Source organism: Epinephelus lanceolatus, chromosome 6, assembly GCF_041903045.1.
Source record: "Epinephelus lanceolatus isolate andai-2023 chromosome 6, ASM4190304v1, whole genome shotgun sequence".
Taxonomy (NCBI): Eukaryota; Metazoa; Chordata; class Actinopteri; order Perciformes; family Serranidae; genus Epinephelus; species Epinephelus lanceolatus.
The window spans coordinates 14,961,761-14,985,173 of NC_135739.1; the positions used below are offsets into that span (position 1 = coordinate 14,961,761).

The following is a 23,413-nucleotide window of genomic DNA, read 5'->3' on the forward strand; positions in this document are numbered from 1 at the left end:
CTGTTGGAGAGCAATTCGGGGAGAAAATTTGTTCTTGGTTATCTGGTTGTTTTCAGTAAGAGCATCCAAATATTAGCTTGCAGTATAGTTATTTTATCCTGCCTCATTTCTGAAACAGGTGTGATCTATAAAAAACATACCTGTATATCCTGGGGCGCACACACATTTGTACTCGTTTATGCCATCGACGCACTCTCCGTACTCACAGGGGTTGCTGGCACAGTCATCTTCATTGATCTCACAGTTCACCCCTGAGTAGAAAGTACACAAAACCATATTCATATAGGGTAACAATAGTCAGGGTGTATGCTTTATCATTATACCAGACTGTATTTCGACTTAGATTTAAAAGTAGCACACCAAAAACACTGTGTCACATCCTTTTTTGGTTGAGGGCAGTACAGAGTTGCGTAAGAGGTGAAGCAGATCACGCAGCTGTTATAAAATGTGACAGTTAACTCATCTACCACCAGGGGGAGTCAGACTCCATTAAAATGTGGCTCAGCAGGCTGTAAGAAAGGTTAAGAAAAACTTTTGATACAGCAGAGGCCCCCTATGACTCATGTATCATGACATAGTTATAAAACTAACAAGAATATTGAATAAACAGTGGTTCAAGTGGGAGAGAGCACAGAGAGGAAAAGGATGAGATACAGAGGAAGGAGAGAGATACAAAGAGAAAACTAGACATAGAGAAAAGGGTACATTAGAGGACCAGACCAGTTTAGGTAAAGTGAGGACAGTACAGACCTCAGTACCAAGCCACAGAACAACATTGGGTAGCACCACTCCAAAGTCATTATAGTTAAATTAAACTGCCATCACAACAAGCAAAAGGAGGTATTAGTGCGTATATTTACTGAGACTGGGATGTCTACATGACTGTGAGTCAACTGCCTTCAACAACTGTTTCATTTGTACTGTGATACCTATTCAGCTTACTCAATCTTGCCTCTGACTAACAGCCCCACGTGATTAAAAAAGACTAAAATTAATACTTACAGTAATAAAACCTTAACTAAAACTCAACATTTTTAATCATTAAAACTAAACTGAAACAAGCAAACCCACTCTGGAAACTAACCAAAAATAAACTGAAGTGAAAACAGAAAATTCATAACGAAATAAAAAAAACAAAAAAACCTAATGAAAAATACAACACTATAATACCTCTGCACTACTCAACCCAGACTTGTGACTGCTACGCCCATGTGCACGTTATGTGCTCTACACTTTATACATCGAAAGCTATACAGGAAGCTCTAGATGTGGGGGATGGGGGTCTTTACATTCAGTTAAAGGCATTACCTCCGCTTTTAAATCTTTAACTGCCACAATAATCAATCACGAGAAAACACATTAATGTGATCTGGACGGCTCAGACTTAGATTCTTTCAAATAAGCTTCTGTAGAGCCACTTTACTTTATCCTTCAGTTGGAGGAAGTAGAACTCATATAATGTACTGTGTTTGTAGTTCAGTCTCTATGGTTACTATAGCAACCAGATGTCACGGGGAGTAGAGATTTTTGAACACCCTGCAAAAGAAGTGGCAGCTGGGAGATGAGAAAGCACATTAACCATTTTGATGATAACTATCATACGTACATGAATAACATCAGCACATACCTGACACCCCAAACATCTAATCACAGTTCTACAACTGTGTTATCAATGTACCACCTTCAATTTTTCTATGAAGAATACATTAAACAGACAATAATTTTTGTAGCACACCAAGCACATACCCATGGTTCCTGATAGGCAGTTACACTGGTAGGCGTTGACCAGGTCAACGCAGCGTCCTCGGTTCTGACAAGGGCTGCTGTGGCACTCGTGGACCTGGATGTTGCAGATGGAGCCTGTGTACCCAGGCTGGCACTCACAGGAGAAGGTGGCGATGCCGTCTTTACACACACCATGGTGGCATGGCTCTGGCACGCAGTCGTTGATGTTGTCCTCACAAAGTAGACCAGTGAAGCCTGTGGGAGGATGTTCATGCTCAGAGACTATTGCATCTATGCATCATGGATCAAATGTTGCTTCTACTTCAGTTTGAACACTTGGTTATTTCCTTTTACCTTCAGCACATTCACAGTCGTATCCATTGGGTCGGTCGATACACTTGGCCCCATTTAAACAGGGAGTGCTGGAACACTCATCGATGTCTATCTGGCACATCTCGCCACTAAAGCCTAGAAACACAACACAGAACAGTTTGATGAACAAAGCAATACATTAAAGCACAGCTTTAAAAACAGGAAGGACTTCATAAGCAAATCCATTTTCACGTTGACTTGTTAGATATGAACATAGCTACATGTGCACCAACCTGCTGGGCATTCGCAGACAAAGCGGCTGACCTGGTCCAGACATTTACCCTGGTTCAGACAGGGTGAGCTGAGGCACTCATTCACCTCAATCTCACAGTGAGTCCCCTCAAATCCTGCGAGCATGGTGAGAAACACGGTTTTATTAATTTTCCTTTTGTCAAATGATAAAGCGATAAAGAGGTTTATGTTTTTAATCCAATTCCTTTGCAGTTACTGAGTTGTTTTCAGCCGCCACAGTATGCTGTTATCAACTCCACCAAGGAAAATATGTTTTAGTCCCTCTTGTCTATTTGTTAGCAGGATATCCAAAAAAGCAGTAAAATATTTTACACGGTAAGCCATGAGCAAGACAATTTTTGGTTAGATCCAGATCCAGGACTTTTAAAAAGAAGACTGCATATTTTTTAACATTTTATATATTTTCATATGAATTACTGCACTTGTTTGAATTTTAAATTGTGGCACATATATCAGATTAGTGTCTGTCATAATCTTTGTGTGTCATCATCTTTTGGATGAGAACACAGTTGCGTCCCTGTTCTTGTAAAGTATTTGAAAATTAATAAAGACACCGCTGGACAAGAAAAAGTAAGGTAACATAATTTTTCACAAAATGTACCGGGCATGCAGATGCAGGTGTAGTCCCCAATGCGATCCAGACATGTGCCATCGTTCTGGCAGGGGCTCGAAGCACACTCGTTGACATCTTGTTCACAGCGCGGCCCGGCGTAACCCCTCACACAGTTACATGTGAAGGAGCCATCGGTGTTGACACACTGACCACCGTGCTCGCAAGGGTTGGTACCTGATGATAAAAGGGAAGAGGCATGCTTGAAAGCAGAACAGACCTGAAGTTGGGCAGAGATACACATTACGCGTGGTTACATTTTTCTCTTTCTTACCAATGCTGCACTCGTCTCTGTCGATGTTGCAGGTGCTGCCTACATATCCAGGTTTACAGTTACAGTTGAACATGCCACTGATGGGGTTGGTGTCACACTGAGAACCCTCTCTACAGGGGTTACTGATACAGGCGTCGTCTCTATGGCAGAGCAAACCTGAAAAGAATACCATGTTGACAAGGAATGAGTAAACAAGACTAGAGTTAAGACTCCGACATGTCCACTGTTGCAGTCTCACTGAAATTACCAGAGTATTGGGAGCAAAATGCGGCCACATTGCTCATACAAGCTAATGCATGGTTTGTTTTGTGTAAATTCACCAATGTCTTACACACACTTCTCCTCATAGCATTTTTTTTGCGCCTACCGCCTATTCATTTAAAATAACCAATGGTATAACTTCATCCCTCTTTGCTGAGGTACAGCCAAAAATGATATGTTCAGCTATTTGAAGCCAAATGCAAAAAACCTAATGTTACCAAGACAAAAATGTCCCCAGGATATTTGCAATACGCGGTTATGCCCACTTCAGAGTAAAACGAACTCAATGCAAATTTGCTGCTGAGGAGAGGTTTGTTTTTGCCACAAGGCTAAATCCATATCCAAGACTGTGTCACTAACCAGCAGGCTGGAAATACAAAATGCATAATAAGTGCATTTAACTGTTTGACATGGATCATATTAAGTGCCCCTTCCTCAAGTAATTAATCAAAACCAAAGAATATTTACAGTTTCAGTGTTAAGACAAAATGAATTATTATTTTTTCTGATTTTATTTTTTATTTCTCCTTTTTTAGTTGTAAAAAAATACAATATCTTAAGGGAAGTACAGAGCTGTGAAAGAGACTCACAGCATTAATTTTGTCTTTTGTCAGTTATTAGCCTCATGCATTTTAGAGTTTGGTACAAAAACGTCTCGCTACTGGCCTACCTGTCTTTCCGTAGGGGCAGAGACAGACGAAAGACGCAACACGGTCGATACACGTGGAGCCTGCGCTGCACGCAGCTGTAGCACAGTCATCAATGTTTTCAGAGCAGTCGGGTCCACTCCAGCCATTTACACACACACAGACGTAGCTGCCAAACAGGTTGCTGCAGGTGCCTCCATTCTGACACGTGTTTGGCTGCAGACGACACTCATCCACGTCTTCTGTGCAGTGTTGACCTGTGGAGAGGCAGCGAAGCAAACATTAAAACAATTATGTTAATACTCAATGTTATAACATAACTCAAGGTGTAACATCCTGGGTTTTCCGATAGAGAGATTAAATATTGAGCCTTTGTATTTTTTAGATTTCTTAGACGCTTCCAGTCTTATTTATAAAGCTCTATTTGTTGCAGACATGGAAACTATACAGTTAGAGAATACTATTAATCCTTAGGGGCCATTTTTGAATACCCTGCTCATGTTGGCTTTGTTTCCTCTGGTTGGATTAGTGCTACATAAACTCAGACAGGCCCAAGAAAGCTGATGTATGCATGTTTGCTTTGTAAACGGAAAGCTTGCATATGCCACACATGAGTGTTAGCAGAGACACGCCTTGTGTGAAGTGCGAGCCTCGATAGGATAAAGAAAGAGCGCTGAAGAATTGTGGGAAGTATAATATCAAAACACACGACGTGAAGGAAGTTATATCACTGATCAAATCACAAACTTTAATTCCACCTCACTGCTCAACCGGCACACTGAAGAGTTAAGATTTCATAAGGATTTGGCTAGAATATCTAGAAAATGAAAAGGTAAAGACACAACTTGCTGTGAATTTCATTATAAAAACATAAAGATGTCAGAATATTCAGCAAAATATATTAACCACATCGCTTTTTTTAAACACAGCATGCATACAAAATACTTTCTAAGACAGGTTTTTGTATGATACATGTAGAATATTCCTAAAGGCATGTTAAGATCAACCCCTCTCATTCTTTAGCATGAGGCCAGTCCAGTGACAGAGCAGAGAGAACATTAAGGGCTTTAGTGGGGAAAAAAGCAGTCACTAGGGACGCACAATGAATCAAAACATTATTGAAACTGCAGTATGGCCAAGTGCAATACCCAAACCGCAGGAGCTGCAATTTCATCCATGAAGGTTAAATATTTAACAACGTACCATTGTAAATGAAGCATTGTGGTGCTACAGAGACGCCCTATTCTACAAATCACATTCCAGACAAAAAGGAAAATGCTTGTTTGGTACAGACCCCAGCAAAAATCACATACCGTTCCCACTAAAATCGTGACTCATATCGCACTTGCAGTATGATTTTTTTGCATATCATGCAACCCTAACTGTCACACTGCAAAAAAACATGAACCTGGCTCAACAGCAAAGTGTTGTGGTGTCCAATCACATACGTGCAAGCGCACACTCCTGGTGAATTACTTTCAAATGTCAAACATATTTCAACTGTTATTGCTGTGAAACGTTCTAGAATTGTGCTATTATAAATTGCTGTGTTTGGGCATTTGATAAGCCTTCAAACGCATCTGTTACTTCCACTGGACGTCTTGGATCACATTTCATGTTTCACCCATACCTTAAACAACACGCCCCAACAACACAGCCCCTGGTGTTCCTTTAACGCAGGGCTGTTTTCAGTTTGAATGCCCACTAAGAGCACATGTCTAAAATACACAATACTGCTTCTCTAATGCTTTGTTTCAACATGTTTCAGCCAAAGTTCCCTGTCTGACACACAGGGAAACCCCTAATATCTTGCATGGATTTGAAGCACTGAGCTGGTAACCCTACTGTTGATGACATCACAGCAAACCAGAGTCAACAAACACTGAGTATAATAGCTGTCAAAGGAGCAATCAAAAACACAAATCCCTTACCAGTCCACTCTGGGGGGCACTGGCAGTTGTAGGTGTTGACTCCGTCCATACAGGTCCCTCCATTGGCACACTGATGACCGGGGCAGTCATCTATGTTGTTCTCACAGTTAGTCCCATTGAAGCCTGGTACAAATGATTGGGGAAGACATGCACTCAAACACATAAACTGATATTCTCTGGTGTACTTTAGCATTATGACATGTCCTGGTGGTGTATAAACAGCAGCTGTGTGTGTGTGTGTTGTGTCTACTCGCTAACTGTAGCAGGCTGACAGTAAAGAGTGTGTCTATTACAACACAGTCAACAGGATCAGACTGTTTGCACTTCAAACAACATTTTGTAACAATACAGACACTCAAAGCTACGATCATAGCTTCATTTATAGATAAATATCAGTTACAGTGTCTTTTTATCTTCCTACATTTAACAAACTGTCCATATCTCTGTTAGTGTCGTGGCTAGCTAAATTTTAAACTGATTTTTGAAGTTCATATTCAGCTTTAAAAAGCTCTGGGCATTTCAGAATTTGAATCCTTTTACCTGGAAGGCAGTGGCACGAGTAGCTGGTTTCAGAGTTCTGGTGGCAGGTGCCTCCATTCAGGCATGGTGAGGGTGAGCAAGGGATGTATGAGCTTTCACAGTGCCTGCCAGTAAACCCCGGGGCACAGTTACACCTGTAGCAATGACATTTAATCACATTTCATTTAATTCTTTTTTTTTGTTTTGTTGTAGCAGTAGTAGTCTTCCAGAAAATCTTCCAGATGGTGACACATTTCACATTTGGTCATTAAACACTAGATTCTCACTTGTAGGATCCAGGGGTGTTGATGCATTCTCCTTCATTCTGGCATATAGGAGGTGTGGCAGCACATTCGTTGGTGTCATTGAGGCACCGCAGACCTGTGTAACCTGGAGGACAGGAGCATGTGTAGCTACCACCGGACTGAGAGCTGCACATTCCACCGTTGGCACAGGGACTAGATAGGCAGCTGTCCTCATGCTCACACTGTGGTCCTGAGAGGAAGAGGAGGGAAAGTGCTGAGCATAGTGCTTTATCTATTCTATGTGCCATTCATCAGTGTGTCTGGCTATGGAGAATAATGGCTGACATACTAGAAGGAAAGCAATATGCATTAATGGGTATGTATTTATGGTTATCTTAAACACTTCTAATCACATGTTGAGTTTTATCCAATTATATTTTAGCACAAATTAGATTCAGAGCCGTTGGGAGCACATATTAAGCTCCCTGTAAAAAATGGAGCCACCAAACTGAACAATTAAGCACTCGCTGTACTAAAGTGGCACAAACCTCTCAATTTCTTGTTTTAATACTGTTGTCAAGACTATCAATTCATCAATACCTACCGATTTTTAATATTTAAAAGGGTTTCAATACTTATTTTTCACAGTATCACTACACCGGTACCTCTCGCTCTCTCATATTGGTAATGTTTACTACTCATTTTATAACCTTATTATATTTTTCTTTTCATAAAAACTGTGAATGTTATGCTCTTAATTTCAATTTTTCCAGGGTGGTATCGAAAATGGTATCGAATATCGCTAACTTTTATGGTATTGTATCAAAGTTATTGTGACAAGACTGTATTTCAAAAACAGAAAATTATTTTTAATCAACTTCTGGATCCATTAATGCATCAACATACACTGAGAGACAATGGTGGGATACATGTGCCAGATTTCTCTTTCATTTCATGGGTAAGAGCCAAAATTCAAGATAAAATTGCTAAAATAGGGTTAGGCAATTAGGCAGACTTAGGCAATGTTTAAAAATAATTTACAACATTTCTGGGTTTTTACACAGATCTGGTTTCACACCAAGAAGCCACTTATCTCTTGCTTCATGGCCTAACTTTTATTTTTCCAGTTTAAGTTTTGTGATATAGAATACAGTCATCTTTACAGTTAGCAAATGTATTTGCATTCAGGATGTTTAAAATAAAATTAGTGTTCTGGGGAAAAACAAAAGTCAGATATCACTGCCCTCATGGAAAACTCCTGAAAGGTGATTAAACGGTGTCTAACCTGTCCATCCTCTGGCACACTCGCACTTGTATTTGTCAAGGGACAGCAGGGTGCAGACACCTTTGTTGGCACAGGGGTTGTCGGGGTAACAAGTGGAGTTCTGGGGAGTTTGGCAGTGCTGTCCGGTGTAGCCGAGTGGGCAAGTGCAAGCGGCGCTGCCTGGTACAGGTACACCAGCTAGCATGGACACAGAGCAGTTCCCTCCATTCAGGCAGAAGCCAGGTTGACAGGGGTCCTTATGGTGGCAGTACTCACCCAGGAAGCCTGGTGCACACCTGCACACACACACACAGAAATCAGTGATTGAGCATGCAAAGGCAAACACAAGGATTTAAACAAAATCACCCTTCAAAACAGAGAATACAGTTGAAAGATGAGTTAAACAAAAAGACAAATAGGTATGAGTGTATGTGTTTGAAAGAAAGGCAAACAAACAAAAGAGCCAGTTTCAGTCAGGTGCACCTAATGCACCACATCAGACAACAGCATTGATGGAGGAGTGTAACGTCTGCACGAGTCCTGTAGTACACACACATCAAAGACAAATGAAGCAGCAGGTAAACATTAGTGTATGATACAGAGCTGAACACTGATCTAAACAACAGTTTGTGGGGAGCCACATCCCCAAGTAGGAGTATAAGCAAAATGTGTGGTGGGGTTGTGCATATAGAGAAACTAGTTTTCAGTTACTCCAAACATTAAACCATATGCTAAATTGTCAATGGACTGCATTTATTTAACACCTTTCGGACAGTACAAACACACACACACACACACACACACACACACACACACACTCATATGACCATGAGCTGCTTGAAAGAAGATGTTAGCCTTTTGTGTCTTGCTGAAGGGCATTTTGACATGTTGTTAAGGTGTGAATCACTAACCCTAAGACTAGTGACAAAACTACTCTGAACCCTGAGCTGTTACCCCATAAACCCAGTAAGAGAAAAGGGGGAAGCTGAGCTTGGTAAAAGGGTTAAACTGGGGTCAGTGGAAAAGAAGAAGTTCTAAAGTAGAAGGATGTGACGCTGAGTTATCTGGAAGTTGTTGTCAGAGGCCTGGCAGAAACTAAAAACAACAAGTGGAAAGCACCAGCAATTATCTGCTCAATGTAAGAGATTAACAATACTCATGTCAAACAGATATGTGATTCCACAGAAATGTGTCCACAGTCTAAGTAAAGACTTCATCTTGACAACTCCAAGTTAATCGCAACAAAATGTACAGTGTATGACTAAAACAAAAGTAACACATAATATCTATTGTGTCGTGACCACATTTGGTTAACAGATCATGTCTGTCTTTTCCTCTGCTTATTCATCACTGCTTTCTTTTGATTTCTCCATTTTCCTCTATTTCAGAAAAGTGATTCAGCCACATGCCGAGCAGTGGGGAGGAAATTACAATATTACACAACATGTCCACTAGGAGATCTCATCAGAGACAATGATCCCTTGGTTGCTTTCTATTCCTCTGTTTTTCTCAGTCCCTCCCACTTTCACTCCCCACTTCTCTATGTGCGACAGACGGGGCTTGGTCAGAGGTGTTATTTTTTTTACAGAGCAAAAATGTTATTCGTCAGGAAATTTCCTGCGCATGCTATTTTGATCAGCAGTCTGTTGCATTGTGTGTGTGTGTGTGTGTGTGTGTGTGTGTGTGTGTGTACGGCACATGGCAGACACGCTGTCTGGGGACTGTGGGCGACAGAGCGACCTGCTGCCTCTTACACAGGCCTCTAAACCTGCCTCCCTTGAGGGGCTCAGGTAACATAATAGGAGAGATACACCACACAGTAACTAACACACACATACACTTGCACAAAGAAATTAAATCCCCTCTTTCAAAACCATTTCAAATGAAAAAATATTCCTATTTGACAAATAAGCAGACTTATAGCATGTAAAAACATGAAGGGAATAATCAGATATCAGTGTTGTGGGCCATATAAAACAGACAAAACAGTGGAGATGGGAAGTATTTGAAATTCAGTCTCACACTTAGTAACTTTTATTTATTATTGGCAACTCCACCCCAGAGCAGCTTGAAGATATTAGACAATGAGCGCATGGGAAAGTAGGACAATCATGATTCATGCCAGGCATTAGTCTCACAGATCAATCACATCTGAAAGACTTCATACGATGTGTGAGTCACCAAACGTCTCCTCAAATACGGCAAACAACATCTGACAACAAATTCCCACTCTAACTACCATATTTGGTTCACAAATACACACTACATCAGATGCAATGATGTGTGCACAAACTGAGAAAAAACACCATCACATTGAGCAATATGTTCAGGATTTTTACAGTTTTCTATTTGTTTTTACTGGATATGATTGAAACATCTTTACTTTATTCAAATTTAAAGGATGTCTGGCAATATTCTATATTTTTCTTTCTGTAAACAAATTAGTGGATCCTACTAATAAGTACTGTCTGTGTGGTAGGGCTATGCCATATGAGGAAAATATGCAAAATGTATTAAAGTTGTTGCACAGCTTGCTGCATAACAAAAAAGAAAGGAAATAATTTAATTACATTCTTTTATTGAACAAATTGAAGACTAAAGGCACTAATAAAAAAGTGCAGTGTTTTACCAATACTAAAAAATCCTGCAGTGCAATACTGCAGTCTTTTGCGATGTTTATCTCACAAGTTGACATTGCAGTGACAATAGAATAAACATAATGTGCAGCCTTACTGTGAAGCCAAAGCCTGATGTATCATGGTACCTTACTGTCCAAAAATAATTTAAAACACATTAATGAGCCACATTGTAGCGTTGAAGGACATGTTCTTTCAACACAACGACACACAACACAATGACCTTGCGAAAGTAGAAATGTGTCCACGTATTTGATTTAGCGATGACTGTTTTACTACTGGAGTTATTTTGTGCAGACGATGTAGCAAATCAGGGCTGGATCTTGCAAATCCAAGGTAACTTGATTTAGGCGGACATGGAGGAGGAGAGTCAAGTCATAAACACAGAAACCTGTAAGAACTTAGTGTTTTCAGGAACCTGAGAGCTTCCATTTTGAAACAATTTTAGTTTTACTAGTGTTGTTAGTGTTGTCTGAGAGGCAAAGCAAGGCAAGGGCACATTGCAGAGTACTGAGGAAGAAATAAGGCACTATTGGTTTGGTTTTTAAATCAGATTTTTTTGACTATAACAAAACATATCATCTTATTTTATGTAGACAATAGTGTTCCTCTCTAAAATGTTCTCTAAGCAGCTATTTGCACATACTCAGGGCGCTGATACGCAGATAAACAAGATGGCTGATTAGTGACGTATGATCTTCAAAGAAAAGACAGACTTTATGCCTCTTCGCCTCAACTCCGTCAGATTAGACATGGCCACCCTCCCTCTTTCCCGTCTCCGTCCCTGTATCAGCATGTCTGCAGCGCAACCCCTTACACACCCCAAAACACACACACACACACACACACACACACATAAATACACAAACACAACGATGTCCCTCCCCGCTCTGAACACAAACACAGCTTGGTCATGATATCACAACAAGACGGCCGTCGTGGGAATTAGGGCTGCTTTCTTCTCCTGGACAACCTCTCTGCCCCCTCTCAAGGAGTAATGACATGGCCCTCTGCCCTGTGACATACATCACATTAGCAGGCTGTCACACAAAGAACACCATGTCCAGGTTAATGCCAGGTTTATGTTTCACTGGGAACATTTCACACATTTTCACTGTTTAAAAATATGGGGAATATGAGAGGCATTTTCAAAGTCAAGTACTGCCACTTCAGAGTGAGAGGGAGGAAACTTGAAACGTGTGCTTTGTTTAAATGTTTAGCTTGATTACATGTCTTCTGAGCTTTGAATGAATCATTTTAAATCACTCTGCATTGAATAACATCTACAGTTAGCCTGGATAGAAACTGAGAAAGATTTAAAAAATATATATACACATTATAATTCCTATAGTGTTGTCTTGCAACTCTACACCACCCTTCAATTATTCAATAATTATTTGAAACTGAGATTTTGTAAAAATTCCAAAGTGCTGACAGACAAGATGCACAGTAACCTCTATTAAAATTCAATTGCTGCTATCTAACCAGTGTTGACAGAGCCAAATGCCATGGCGTCAGGAAACGATACCACCCTGTCCTTCAGGTTTCACTGCCAGATAGAGAGTTCATTATTGGCCTCTGGCTGTATCACTAGAGCCCGAGGCAAACAGACAAGGCTGTGCATGATTCACATTATTGTCAGGGAGTGGTGTCTCACTGAGGAGGCGATAACCCAACACACTGTCACATTAGTCTGTCACTGAATACAACATATGGAGTCGTGTGATTCTTGTGACAACTTTTCATGCACCCTACAGGACACGGGGAAGAATTTGCACACAGATAAATGTGCACAGACACCTTGACACACACACACAGTCGGCTCTATTTTCATGAACAACTCTGCAGAGAGGGTTTCTGCAGCCAAAGTCATCTATGGGATTCTTTGTTTTGCTCCATGAGGACTTTTTTTTCCTCCTCTTTCCCCCATCCTTCTCTTACTTTGTGCAATTTCCTGCAGCCCTTCTTTCCCTCTTTCTTACTCCTCCACCTCTTATTTCTAACTCACTCTTGAGGTGTCAGGTTTCTACAGCTGGTTCACATTAGCGCCCCCATCTCACGCACACCCCCCTCTCTCTCTCTCTCTCCCTCTCTCTCTATCTCTCCCTCTCTCTCTGCACCCCTTCTCTCCTTCGTCAATCCCCCTCCTCCTCCTCTACCTCATGCTGACCTCTGCCTGTCCTGGCTGGCCATGAGAGCTTCAATGAGCAAAGGTTGGGTTGATTCTCACTCACTCATGTAATGTCTCCCACCTCCTTCATTGCGAATTCCTGTGTCCTGAGCTCCCATGCTCTTATTCTCCTCCCATCGCAAATCCCTAATTCCCATTCTCTTTTGTGCTAATTCTCTCCTCCTACCTCTCCACCTTCCACTCCTCAGCTACAACCCCACCACACCACCGCCTCCTCCAGCCACTATTCTGGTCTCAGCAACGCTTAATAACTTCATCATGCTCTCCCCCTGAGGCCATCACAGAGAAACAGTGTGAGAGTTGTGAGAGAGCATAAGCCAGCTCACATTTCAATCCCTGGATCATTCCCTGGTTTGGCTTGAGCATAGGTGGCCTATTCACTGCACTGTAGTCCTGTACGTGCATGCACGGACGTCACCAGTCAAGTGCAAAGCATGTTACTGGCTTTGCTGTCGATTCAATGCATGCTATGCCATGCAATGCTATACTGTTAATTTGGTGGCGGAAGTAAATCGGGAACTAAAGAATCCTTGTCTTGCCATAGAAATTGTAGCTGTAAGATGTCTGATAGATCATTTTAGGGACAGACAAAAGCTTATGTGTAAGATAGAATAGCTCATTCGAAAAGATCTGCTGCCATTCAGACTACGCTTGCCTCTCTATCAGTCGCAGACGTCTGGAGAAATTGTTATCCACGTCACAGGATGTAAGTTTTGAAATGGCAGTCTAGGGCTGGGTGCTATGCTTGAAATCATTATCATGTCTTTCTGATACTGATATTAATCAGAGTGTGGCAAGTCCATGTAAATGATGCTTAGAGCAACTGTTAGTCATTACATAAGACCAAACTCTTCATATGTGTTAATGAAAACTTTCTTCAGACGTTGCACCACCTGGATGATGTGAGAGTCACAGTCATTTCAGATCCAGAAGTGATACAGACAAGAAAGCACATTATTAACCTTAAAGATAAATGGTTGAGCCAGATGAAGGAGCTTAAAGAAGAAGTCCGGTATTTTGCACTTTGAGTCCCATTTCTGGGTTGTTTATGATGAAATAGAGTGGCTAAGACCAAAATTATGATGACTGTCGGCCACGCGTGAATCTGTCCTAAAACCACCCTGAACATTCGTTTTCAAAGCCATGAAACTCACTGAGTGGTCGGTGGTGTTCGCTGATATTCTGATGTTCTGACATAAAAATCGTCGCAAACTGTGGTTTCTGTGATGATTTATTTGACATTTTGTCTAATCCATTTGTTTTCTATAAAAGCCTCATTGTCCACTGGTAATAATCCGCCACCGGAAACGGAAAGGGGGTTGTTTACGACAAGGATGTAGTCATTGTAGTCTTTTAGCTCAGCGAAGGTGCTGGCTTGACAGTGCAGTGTGCGCTCCTGTAGGATGAACGAGAACGAACGAAAAAGTTTTGTAATAACTTTAAACAACTGCACAATGGATTACTCGCTTGTAAACAACCTTCGCAGTACGTTATCTTTGAACACAACGCCAACCTTCTTCTGCTTCTTTTCTGTGTCCCATTACATTGCAATGGTTTCCTGCTGGTTGGCGACACCCACGTAAAGAAGCATTATCGCCATCAAGCGGGCTGGAGTGTATAACGCTTCAGGGTCAAACGAACGATCAAGCGGAAGTTTACACACAGGTGTGAGGCAGCTGAAAAAATAGTTCCACAATCAAGATGAATAGCGAAAACACGGATGGAAACCACAGTTTTCTAAGATTTTTATGTCAGAACATCAACGAACACCACTGTCCACTCAGTGAGTTTCACGGCTTTGAAAATGAACGTTTAGGGTGGTTTTAGGACAGGTTCACACATGGCCATAGGCAGCGGTGTTAAGCCAGGCAGGAGAAAGCCAAATTCTCAGAAAAGGAGCAGTCGTCACAATGTTGGTCTTAACCACTCTATTTCATCATAAACAACCCAGAAATGGGGCTCAAAGTGCAAAATACCAGACTTCTCCTTTAAAAATACTAGTTTGAGTATGTTGATATATATCTCAATGGTGGGGTAAACCAGCATGTGACCTTATCTGTTCTACCTTGACTCAGGAAAGTCCACATTGAATGCGTTGACAACATTTCTGTCCATTGCTGCTGCGACTACTATATTGCCACTTTCGATGATAAACATCGTAAGTGGCCAATCTAAGTGAGTGTGTGCTAAACACTGACACCAGCACTACTTTAAGAAAGAGGATCAAAAATATAGACATACCAGAGAGGCTATTTATCCTTTCACAGAACGACAGAGTTCTGCCAAATCTTTCTCTTGCCACAGCGTAAATGCTGTGTGTGGAAAGGTCTGGCAATGGTAGACTGACAGCAGTAAACCATTTCGGCCCATACATCAGCTCTTGCCACAGTAGAGAAAAGGCCTAGTCTACCATACATTGGAAAATTAAAAGCCAACTAAACACATATGTAGGTTCAATTATGGGTTCTCCTTAGGGGATGGAAACTATGAATCTATTACTTAAATAATCGTCAGTAGCAATATAGCTTTAGTAGGTTAGAGGTATATTTTTGGCACACTCCCTCACTTCTCAGAATAGTTTTTTTTTCATAGAGAAGAGCAGAGGCAGCAGAAATAACATCGCAGAGGAGGCGAGCAAAGGGAGGTGTGAGAGTGATGTTCAAGTTGTACAGAGAGAAAAAGGAAGGTAGATATCACAAAGACAGCGAAATGAGGTGCAAGTAAAAGCCAGAAAAGTAATGAAAGGGCGAGACATGCAGAGAGAAGAGGAAGCCAAGCAGTCAGACTGAAAAGCATCAGCATAAACAGAATAAAGGAGTGTGGAGCAGGGTGGAGTCCAAACGTGGGACATGTGGTAAAATCTCAGACTGTGTTTAGAAACATGTTCAAAAAGACTCATCTGAGCGGCTGTGGCGTACAGCGCTGGACCCATATTCTCTCTGAGCGCTCCATCTGCCTGCCTCTCTATGTTGTTCTGTCATTATCCTGTTTCTGTGGTTGTTTAATGTGGATTCTCCGACAATAGGTCCGTCGGCCTGTAAAAGTTCTTCTTTTATTCAGAAATGTAAAACAAAATAAGAATATCGTGTCCACTCTGACAATAGGTCCGTCGGCCTGTAAAAGTTCTTCTTTTATTCAAAAATGTAAAACAAAATAAGAATATCGTGTCCACTCTCTAGTTAAGGTCACTCAATAACTAAAATGTTTATGTCTAGCAAATAATAATGATAAACTATAACTTTTAAATCTCTTTTCAAAACTAAGTTACACAGTGGTTGAACTCAAGAAACTGAAGGAAAAAGCACCCCTACGATAAAGATAATAACCACCAATAAAACAGACAAGCGATGTCGGCAACTAATTGCCCTAGAGATTGCACTGAGGCAGATAAAATTAAACATTAAAATAATACAACTGTACTGCTGCAGCCCACCCAAGAAGATTTTCTCCCAGCTATTTTTTCTGGCATTTACTATGTCTTTATGTATTAAGTCTGCTTAGAACTTTCCACTGGCAAATGGCCGAGTGAGAAATTAAAGAATGCTGTGTTTCTGTGTTTCTTTTATGCATTTTACAGGTGTCTCAGTGTTGATGATTTTATAACAATTCAAAGTAAAGTAATGACAGTTGCTTTAGTTTACTGGCTCTATTATTTTTAACATAATTAACTGGGTGAAGCTGCACTAACTCACACTAGTCAGAGCCTTTACCTCACCGTGCATGTATAGAGAATATCTGACCTCGAGACAAAACTGAGGTACTTTTAACCCCACAGTGTCACCATCAATGTGTGACCATCTATGTGTGACAGACAGCCACTTGCCACCTTACTGTATGTGGGTTTATGGTCTGGTTGCTACATTCCCCACTCTTTTGTAAGGCTTCCTCTTTCTAAGAGCCGGTCTGAATCACCAAATCTTCGAGCAGCCTGGTGTGCATCTGCGTGTTTGTGTGTTTTACTCTTTGTTTGTTTGTTTGTTTTTGTGGCCGTGTCTTTTATCATGGTGATCCTTAAAGAGAAGGTCAAAGTCTGGTGACCGCTGACGGTAAATCATGTTAACACCAGTACTGAGAGGATTTGCCAGTTAATTGACAGGAATTTGACAGGAATTAAAATGACAATGATTTTAGTAGGGAGTTAGTCGATCAATATTTTTAGTTATTTATAGAGCAAAAATACAACACATTTGCTGCTCACATATGAGGATTGCTGCTTTTCTTGTTTTTTAGGGCTGTCCTGAATACCATTTTTTTAACATTCAGACCATCGGCAGAATTTCTAACGAATATTCGAATATTCGTTCACGGTGGGCGGGCGGGTGCTCTGGCCGTGCTGCCTGCTCTCTCCGGTTTTACGCCAGGCTTGGCTCCTTTCAAAGACTCCTTGCGAAGCACTCCTCCGGGTTTTTCTCGGACCTATTTGTATTGTGGAGTTTTGCACAGCGGCGACTGGATCTTTGCTCTCAAACCACAAAAAAATGTGATGGCACAACAGTCTCCTTCAGTACATTATTCTATGCTTTCTTTTGATTTTCATATTGGCTAGTCATCCTGTTTAATTTGTCTTCTGATTAAATCGGAACCGTTGAAACAAGTTGTAGGAAGCCTCTGCAAGTAATTGGTTGCTGGCAGACACTCTGTGCTGCAATAAAATGGTTAATCAGCAGTGCCATGCACTGTAGAGCCAATGCGCTGCTGGTTCTGCCGGCCTGAATAGAATATAATGTCTATAGCCTTACTGTTGTGTACAGCATTTATAGACTGAGCTGAGTAGTGATGCGCGGGTCAACCCGTAACCCGCGGGACCCGCAAATGGACCTGCGGGTCAGGCAGCAGTGATCGTCTGTTAAATCGGTCTGTAAATGATATTTTGACATTATTGGCTATTACTGTCATGGCATCCGAAGGTACTGATGCGTTGAGCAGGTGACAGTCCGCAGTCGTTTTCAAAACACACTTGTGTCACGCACTCCAAAAGAAACTTGTTGAAACTTTAAACAATAATTTATTGTACAAAATGGGGGAAACAAACGTTGACAAAAACAGTTCCATAATTCATATTAAATTCAAAAGATAACGAAAAAACAGCTACAAGTTAGAGGGAATAGTGATAAAGTGGTAAAACTTGGCATTGATCCACAGCCTTAGACGGATGCGCTCAAGCCTGCCGTGCGCACAAGCTCAGTTGGTAGGCGATACTATATTTTCACATTTTTAACAATGGAATTTAAAAGTTTTGATTTTTATTGATAACCTACATTTACCAACAACAAAAACACTACATTTAGCACCAAAAAATATGTAAAAAAAAAAATAAATAAATAAATAAATAATAAAAAAAAAATTAAAAAAAAAAAAATGTAAATAAAAAAAACGAATATCGAATACCAAATTTTCATAACGAATACCTACCCATAGAAATTAATATTCGAATATCTGAATATTTGGGTACAGCCCTATTGTTTTTATGTGACTGTAAGTTTAATGTCTTTTGGGTTTGGGCTGTTCATGAAAAAATCCATAAAAATAATCTGAAGTTGCAGCCATGGTTGCCACTGATGACATGATCTACTTGTGTTATAATTTCGGGCCTTAAACACACTCCAGAGACGCATACTACATGTCCTCCATCCAAATACTGAATCTGACATCATTTAACTGAACTTCAGACCTCTCTGTGCCAGCATGTGAACTTGCCCTAGGCTCAAGGTGCCCCTGAGACACAAACACGCAGACACAGCACATACACAACACACAAAGAAACTCTTATCATTGTGGTTCCAGTGTAAACCACATCTACAGTGCTGCTGGCTGGGCTGTGGGGAGGAGATAAGTCTTTGGAGAGTAAGAGCGGGAAATCACTGCCGTGGGTTTCCAATCTCCTACTATAGTGTTTGTTGACTTTAGTGTGGATCATATGCCTAGCCCACTTAAAATCTGTCTGAGTGTGTGTGTAAGCCTGAGAGAGTGGGCGTTGCATCTGTTGTGGAGGCGTGGAGCAGAGGGGAGTGGTGAGCGTCTCAACCATTTACTCCCATCTTTCTTTGTCTGTGTCCCTTTCCCTCCATGAACTATGGTACCTCCTTTTAACCCATAAGACATGAGACTGAGAGGAGACGCAGATGTGAAATTACACCAGAGCTTTCTGTGAGGTAACAAGGTGACACACAGTGACTGAGAACGATAGCCAGTAACAGCCACAGCCAAAGATCCTCAACAAAGCTCTACAAATATGCAGATGTGAATGAGAGATGGAGCAGGTATGGCTATAATAAAGAAAAAAGGGTGAAGATTTCAATAATAATAGCATTGTGGGAGAAGGATTAACGGGCCTGGTGAGTTTAGTCCAGAGGCATCTAAATCCCTGAAGCAAAGGGAGGGACAGGGGCATGGATGGATGAGTGACAGTTTGATGAAGGAGGCGTAGCAAGAGGGAAATTACACTCCTCTCTCTGCTCCGCTTCCCCCTCGTCTCCCTCCCCCCGTTTTGCTGCTCTCTCATCATTAGTAAGAAGTTGTGCTCCGAGGTATTCCTCCTCAAATTACCTGAAAAAAGACATCCTCTTTTCTTTTGGCCCTTTCTCTTCCTCTGTCTGCCCTGCAGGCAAATTCTACCTGTCAGATCAAAAAGGCAGCAGGTCTACACAACACAGTAACTCTCCCCTCACTCTTAAAAAAAGCTGCTTCTTTTTTTTAATGAATAAAAAGGCATGACAGTGACTGCAAGAGAAAGAGAGTGAAGAAAAAAATAGGCATAGAAAGGGAGGGAGAGTTAATCAGTTTGCACCATGGCCAACCAGCAGACAAAGAGAACTTGTTCCGGAGAAAAAATAGGGTTTGGACAACGTAATGTGTGTAGCCTCGATCTTGTTTGGACTATTCAGGTATTAAGTCACTGAGTCAGACTCTGTGTTAGTGTCAGGAATCCTCCGTGGCCCACAAACAAGACCTCTGTGTCTGTGTCCTTCGCCAGTACCTCATTGGAAAGTATTTATGCATCCCTTCAGCAATGATGTAAGTTACAAACACCTACCAAACAAACTTGTGACATGCACAAATCCACACAGAGACACACTCACAATACACACCTTCTCACACCCACAGCTAATGGCTTGCAGTGTCACCGGTTAGACAGCTTCCCTGCACCCTGCAGCTTGCCACAGATAGTCAGCAAGTCAACCTCTCCCATGCGCTTAAACTCTCTTTCACAATATTCTTCATGTCCAAAATGGGACACCTGATCTGTCTATGCAAACACGAATTTCCAGCACATTTTCAAATGTGTTTTTTGTCCTGCAAAGTCTACGCAGTGACTGACATGCACGCAAGCACATTAAAAGTTTCCCTTTTCTCTTTTCCCTTTTCTGTCTTTGATGAAAAAAAGTTTAAAAGTCTAAGTAAAGAAAAAAGTTAAAAAAAAAAAGTATATTAAAAGATGTGAAACAGGCACATGCATATGATTAGAGTAGTCCTGTTTCCCAGAGTTTCCAGGATGTATGGGAACTCTGCAGAAGAGGCACTGGAGGCAAGTTGAGTACAGAAGTTCACTCTGTTGCCAATCAAAATAGGGCCTCGTCTTCACTGTGCAGCCGTTTCATTATGAATATCAAACAAAAGCAATACTGTATTAATGAATGAACACACTCTTCCTAGCATAAACTGAGAGGAGTTAAGAACTTGATAACACTTGCTCTTGCTTTTCACTCTGAGCATTGAAAACAGGCTTGCTAATTGTATACAAAGAATGCCTTAAAAAAGACGCAACTGCCCGTCAGTCGTCCACAGGGGTGTCATATTAACTGTCTGTTTAATTATACAGTTACTCCCAGTCTGAACCCTGGTATCATCCATGTGACATAATTAGGCTGGTCTGAGCCAAAAGGCCAAAGTGAGTGTTTACTTACAGCCAGCTGCCTTTAATACACTGTGGAGACTAATACACATAATTTGAAAATAACACAATGAGCCTTTTGACTAGCAGCACAGTGCAGATGGGACCAGACAGGCCAGACAGGGGCAAGTGCGTGCACTTGTGTGCACATGTATGTGTGTGTAGCTGTTCATGTTTGCTTGTGAACAGCAAAAAGAATTGACTGACTAGTTAATCTGTCTAACAGTAGGCCTGCGCTCTGTCAGCTGACTCTTCTAAACTGAGAGACTCCTCTCTGTGTGTCTCCAGGGCAAGAGGCCTCGCTGCTGGTTTTCTTTTATCATTAATATCATCATTTAATTCATGGGAATAGTGGCTCCAGGAATTCAAACAGTTTGGCTGAGCAAGAACATGAGTAAACGAAGAAGATATTTGATAGTCGCAGACCTTAACAAATGAAAAAGCATACCTTATATTAATATAAAAGAACAAACTGCAATTTACAAATGCAATTTAATAGTAGCAAAGGTAATAAAAACAACATAAAAATAAACCCTTAGAGGATGCGGTCAAAGCTTCAACAGCTGCAAATGATTTGAATGTTGTTTCACAGACATACGCCAGCACGTATTGGCATAAAGCCCTGTTCTACTGGTACTGTATGCCTGTCTCCCCATATTAAGAACACAGCTCTGAATTTGGGTGTGATTTATGATCGGGACCTGTTGTTTTAAAGTCATTATACCAGAAAAATCCAATCACATTCGCTCTACCTGAGAAAGTTTTCCAAAATTAAAAGCTGTTTATCATGAGCTGTCTCTGAAAGGTCATCCCAGTCTATGTTTCATCACATCTTTATTAACCCGGACAGTCATCGCCCTCACCGCACTAGTTCAAAATATGGCTGTTAACTTACTAGAAGCAGCCAGATAATATCACATCGCACTTATCCTGGCCTCACTTCACTGGCTGACTAAGTTCCCGTCTATAGAGATATAACAAAGTTGACTCTGAATCACAGAATATAAGAATATTGCTCATTTCTTGTCATCACGAAGAGTCTGACTGACTCTCACACACACAGGCACATACTACACACAGACAATGAGCCCCTTTGCACCTGCAGAACAATGTCTGTTTGACCTTCAATTAGACTGGGGGAATGTCGAACACTGATTAAGGAATGCTACTTTCCCTTCCCTTTTTACAGAAGTAGCAGAGTGTTGAAATTCCAAAAGCGCTGGGAACAGACACGCAGTGTGATTCACATCACATTTGATGAAATATGAGCAGGTTCATGAACCAGCTATGGTGTTTTCTTTGGGAATTTGGCTCGGGAGTGGCAATGCAATTATAAAGATAGCTCAGTCTTAATTACAAACTAGGCTAAGCTGTCAGAACATGGAAGGCATAGATCAAACAGGCCAATGCTCTCCTTTACACTATAGCACTTTTCCCTTAATGATCTGATTGCACCACCGGTAGTAGAAGAGACTTACTTGCAGGTTATTTCAAGTTTCCACAACAACGTAGCATGTGCCAGGGAAAGAAAGGTTATACTAACACGTGCAGTAACAATGATTAGCCTTCAACCAAGTTTCAAATTGTTTTTCTCATCAATTTCACTGAATAGGTTACTTTCTCATGTCATAAAAACGTCTCGTCATCGTCTCGACATCCCCCAGCAACAACAAATCAGTGGGCAATAAAATGTGTTGGCAACCACTCGAGCTATCAATTCTGTAGCAACAAGAGAGCAAGTAACAAAACCCCCAAAATGTCCTAAATAACATCTTGGAGGTGGAAATGTGTGTATTGGTATTGTTCCCAGTACTGGTGTACTTTGTCAGACAGAGCAGTCTTTTATTCCCTCTTCCGTGCCTGAGCAAAACCTCATGGTCTCGTGGACAGGCTGGGGTTGATCTAAAAACCCTATTTCTGTACAGGCTTTCACATCCAACAATCCCCTTATGAGGGGTTTCTATTGCTGTGTTCACATTTTTGTTACAGTGCTGGGATGACAGAGTGAGTAAAACTGAAAAGCTTGTGTGCTTGGTCACAGACCCAGCAAGTAAATCTTACCTGCAGTATTCAGTGCCATTGCTGAAGGTCAGACATGTAGCGTTGTTAACACAAGGTGCCTTATCATCCATACATTGCAGAGCTGTAAGTGATGAGAGACAAGTTAGAGAGTGGACAACATCTGTTAAACATTTAAAATACTGGAAATACTTTAAGTGTGACCATTTAAGTACATGTGAATTCTTAATTAAAGCATTCATTAACGCCAGGTTTTAATAGGCTGTCTTTACATACTGTACCACATGTAGGTATAACTAAAGAACCCTAGCAGTAAAAAGCTGCAGTAGTTTCAAGAATGTCAGTTTCCTCATTAAAATACACCACAATTTGTATATTGTGAAAATGACTACTTCTAAATCCAGTCATTTCTCTTCAATGCTTAATGGCATGCAGTTCATATCATGTCGTCTTACTGTGTCTACACAGACACATACAGAGACACCACAATGATGATGTCCTACATCATGTGCCTAGAATTAAAAATTATTTATGTTCATCAAATAAATACCCTCCTTAAATTCCTAGAACACTCAC

General features: G+C 41.0%; 1 protein-coding gene across 2 annotated transcripts in view; it reads right to left on the reverse strand.

The window, feature by feature from the left end:
* Positions 1 to 23,413, reverse strand: part of notch2 (notch receptor 2) — a 51,636-nt gene that overhangs the window by 15,524 nt on the left and 12,699 nt on the right. For both annotated transcript variants that reach the window (XM_033621266.2, XM_033621265.2), the window contains exons 2-13: positions 22,880 to 22,961; positions 8,122 to 8,396; positions 6,879 to 7,086; positions 6,613 to 6,746; positions 6,073 to 6,195; positions 4,165 to 4,398; positions 3,234 to 3,389; positions 2,951 to 3,136; positions 2,331 to 2,444; positions 2,080 to 2,193; positions 1,747 to 1,980; positions 141 to 251 (exon numbers count right to left, since the gene is read on the reverse strand). In XM_033621266.2, the coding sequence (XP_033477157.2) occupies positions 141 to 251; positions 1,747 to 1,980; positions 2,080 to 2,193; positions 2,331 to 2,444; positions 2,951 to 3,136; positions 3,234 to 3,389; positions 4,165 to 4,398; positions 6,073 to 6,195; positions 6,613 to 6,746; positions 6,879 to 7,086; positions 8,122 to 8,396; positions 22,880 to 22,961 (1,971 nt within the window). The remainder of the gene's footprint in view (positions 1 to 140; positions 252 to 1,746; positions 1,981 to 2,079; positions 2,194 to 2,330; positions 2,445 to 2,950; positions 3,137 to 3,233; positions 3,390 to 4,164; positions 4,399 to 6,072; positions 6,196 to 6,612; positions 6,747 to 6,878; positions 7,087 to 8,121; positions 8,397 to 22,879; positions 22,962 to 23,413) is intronic.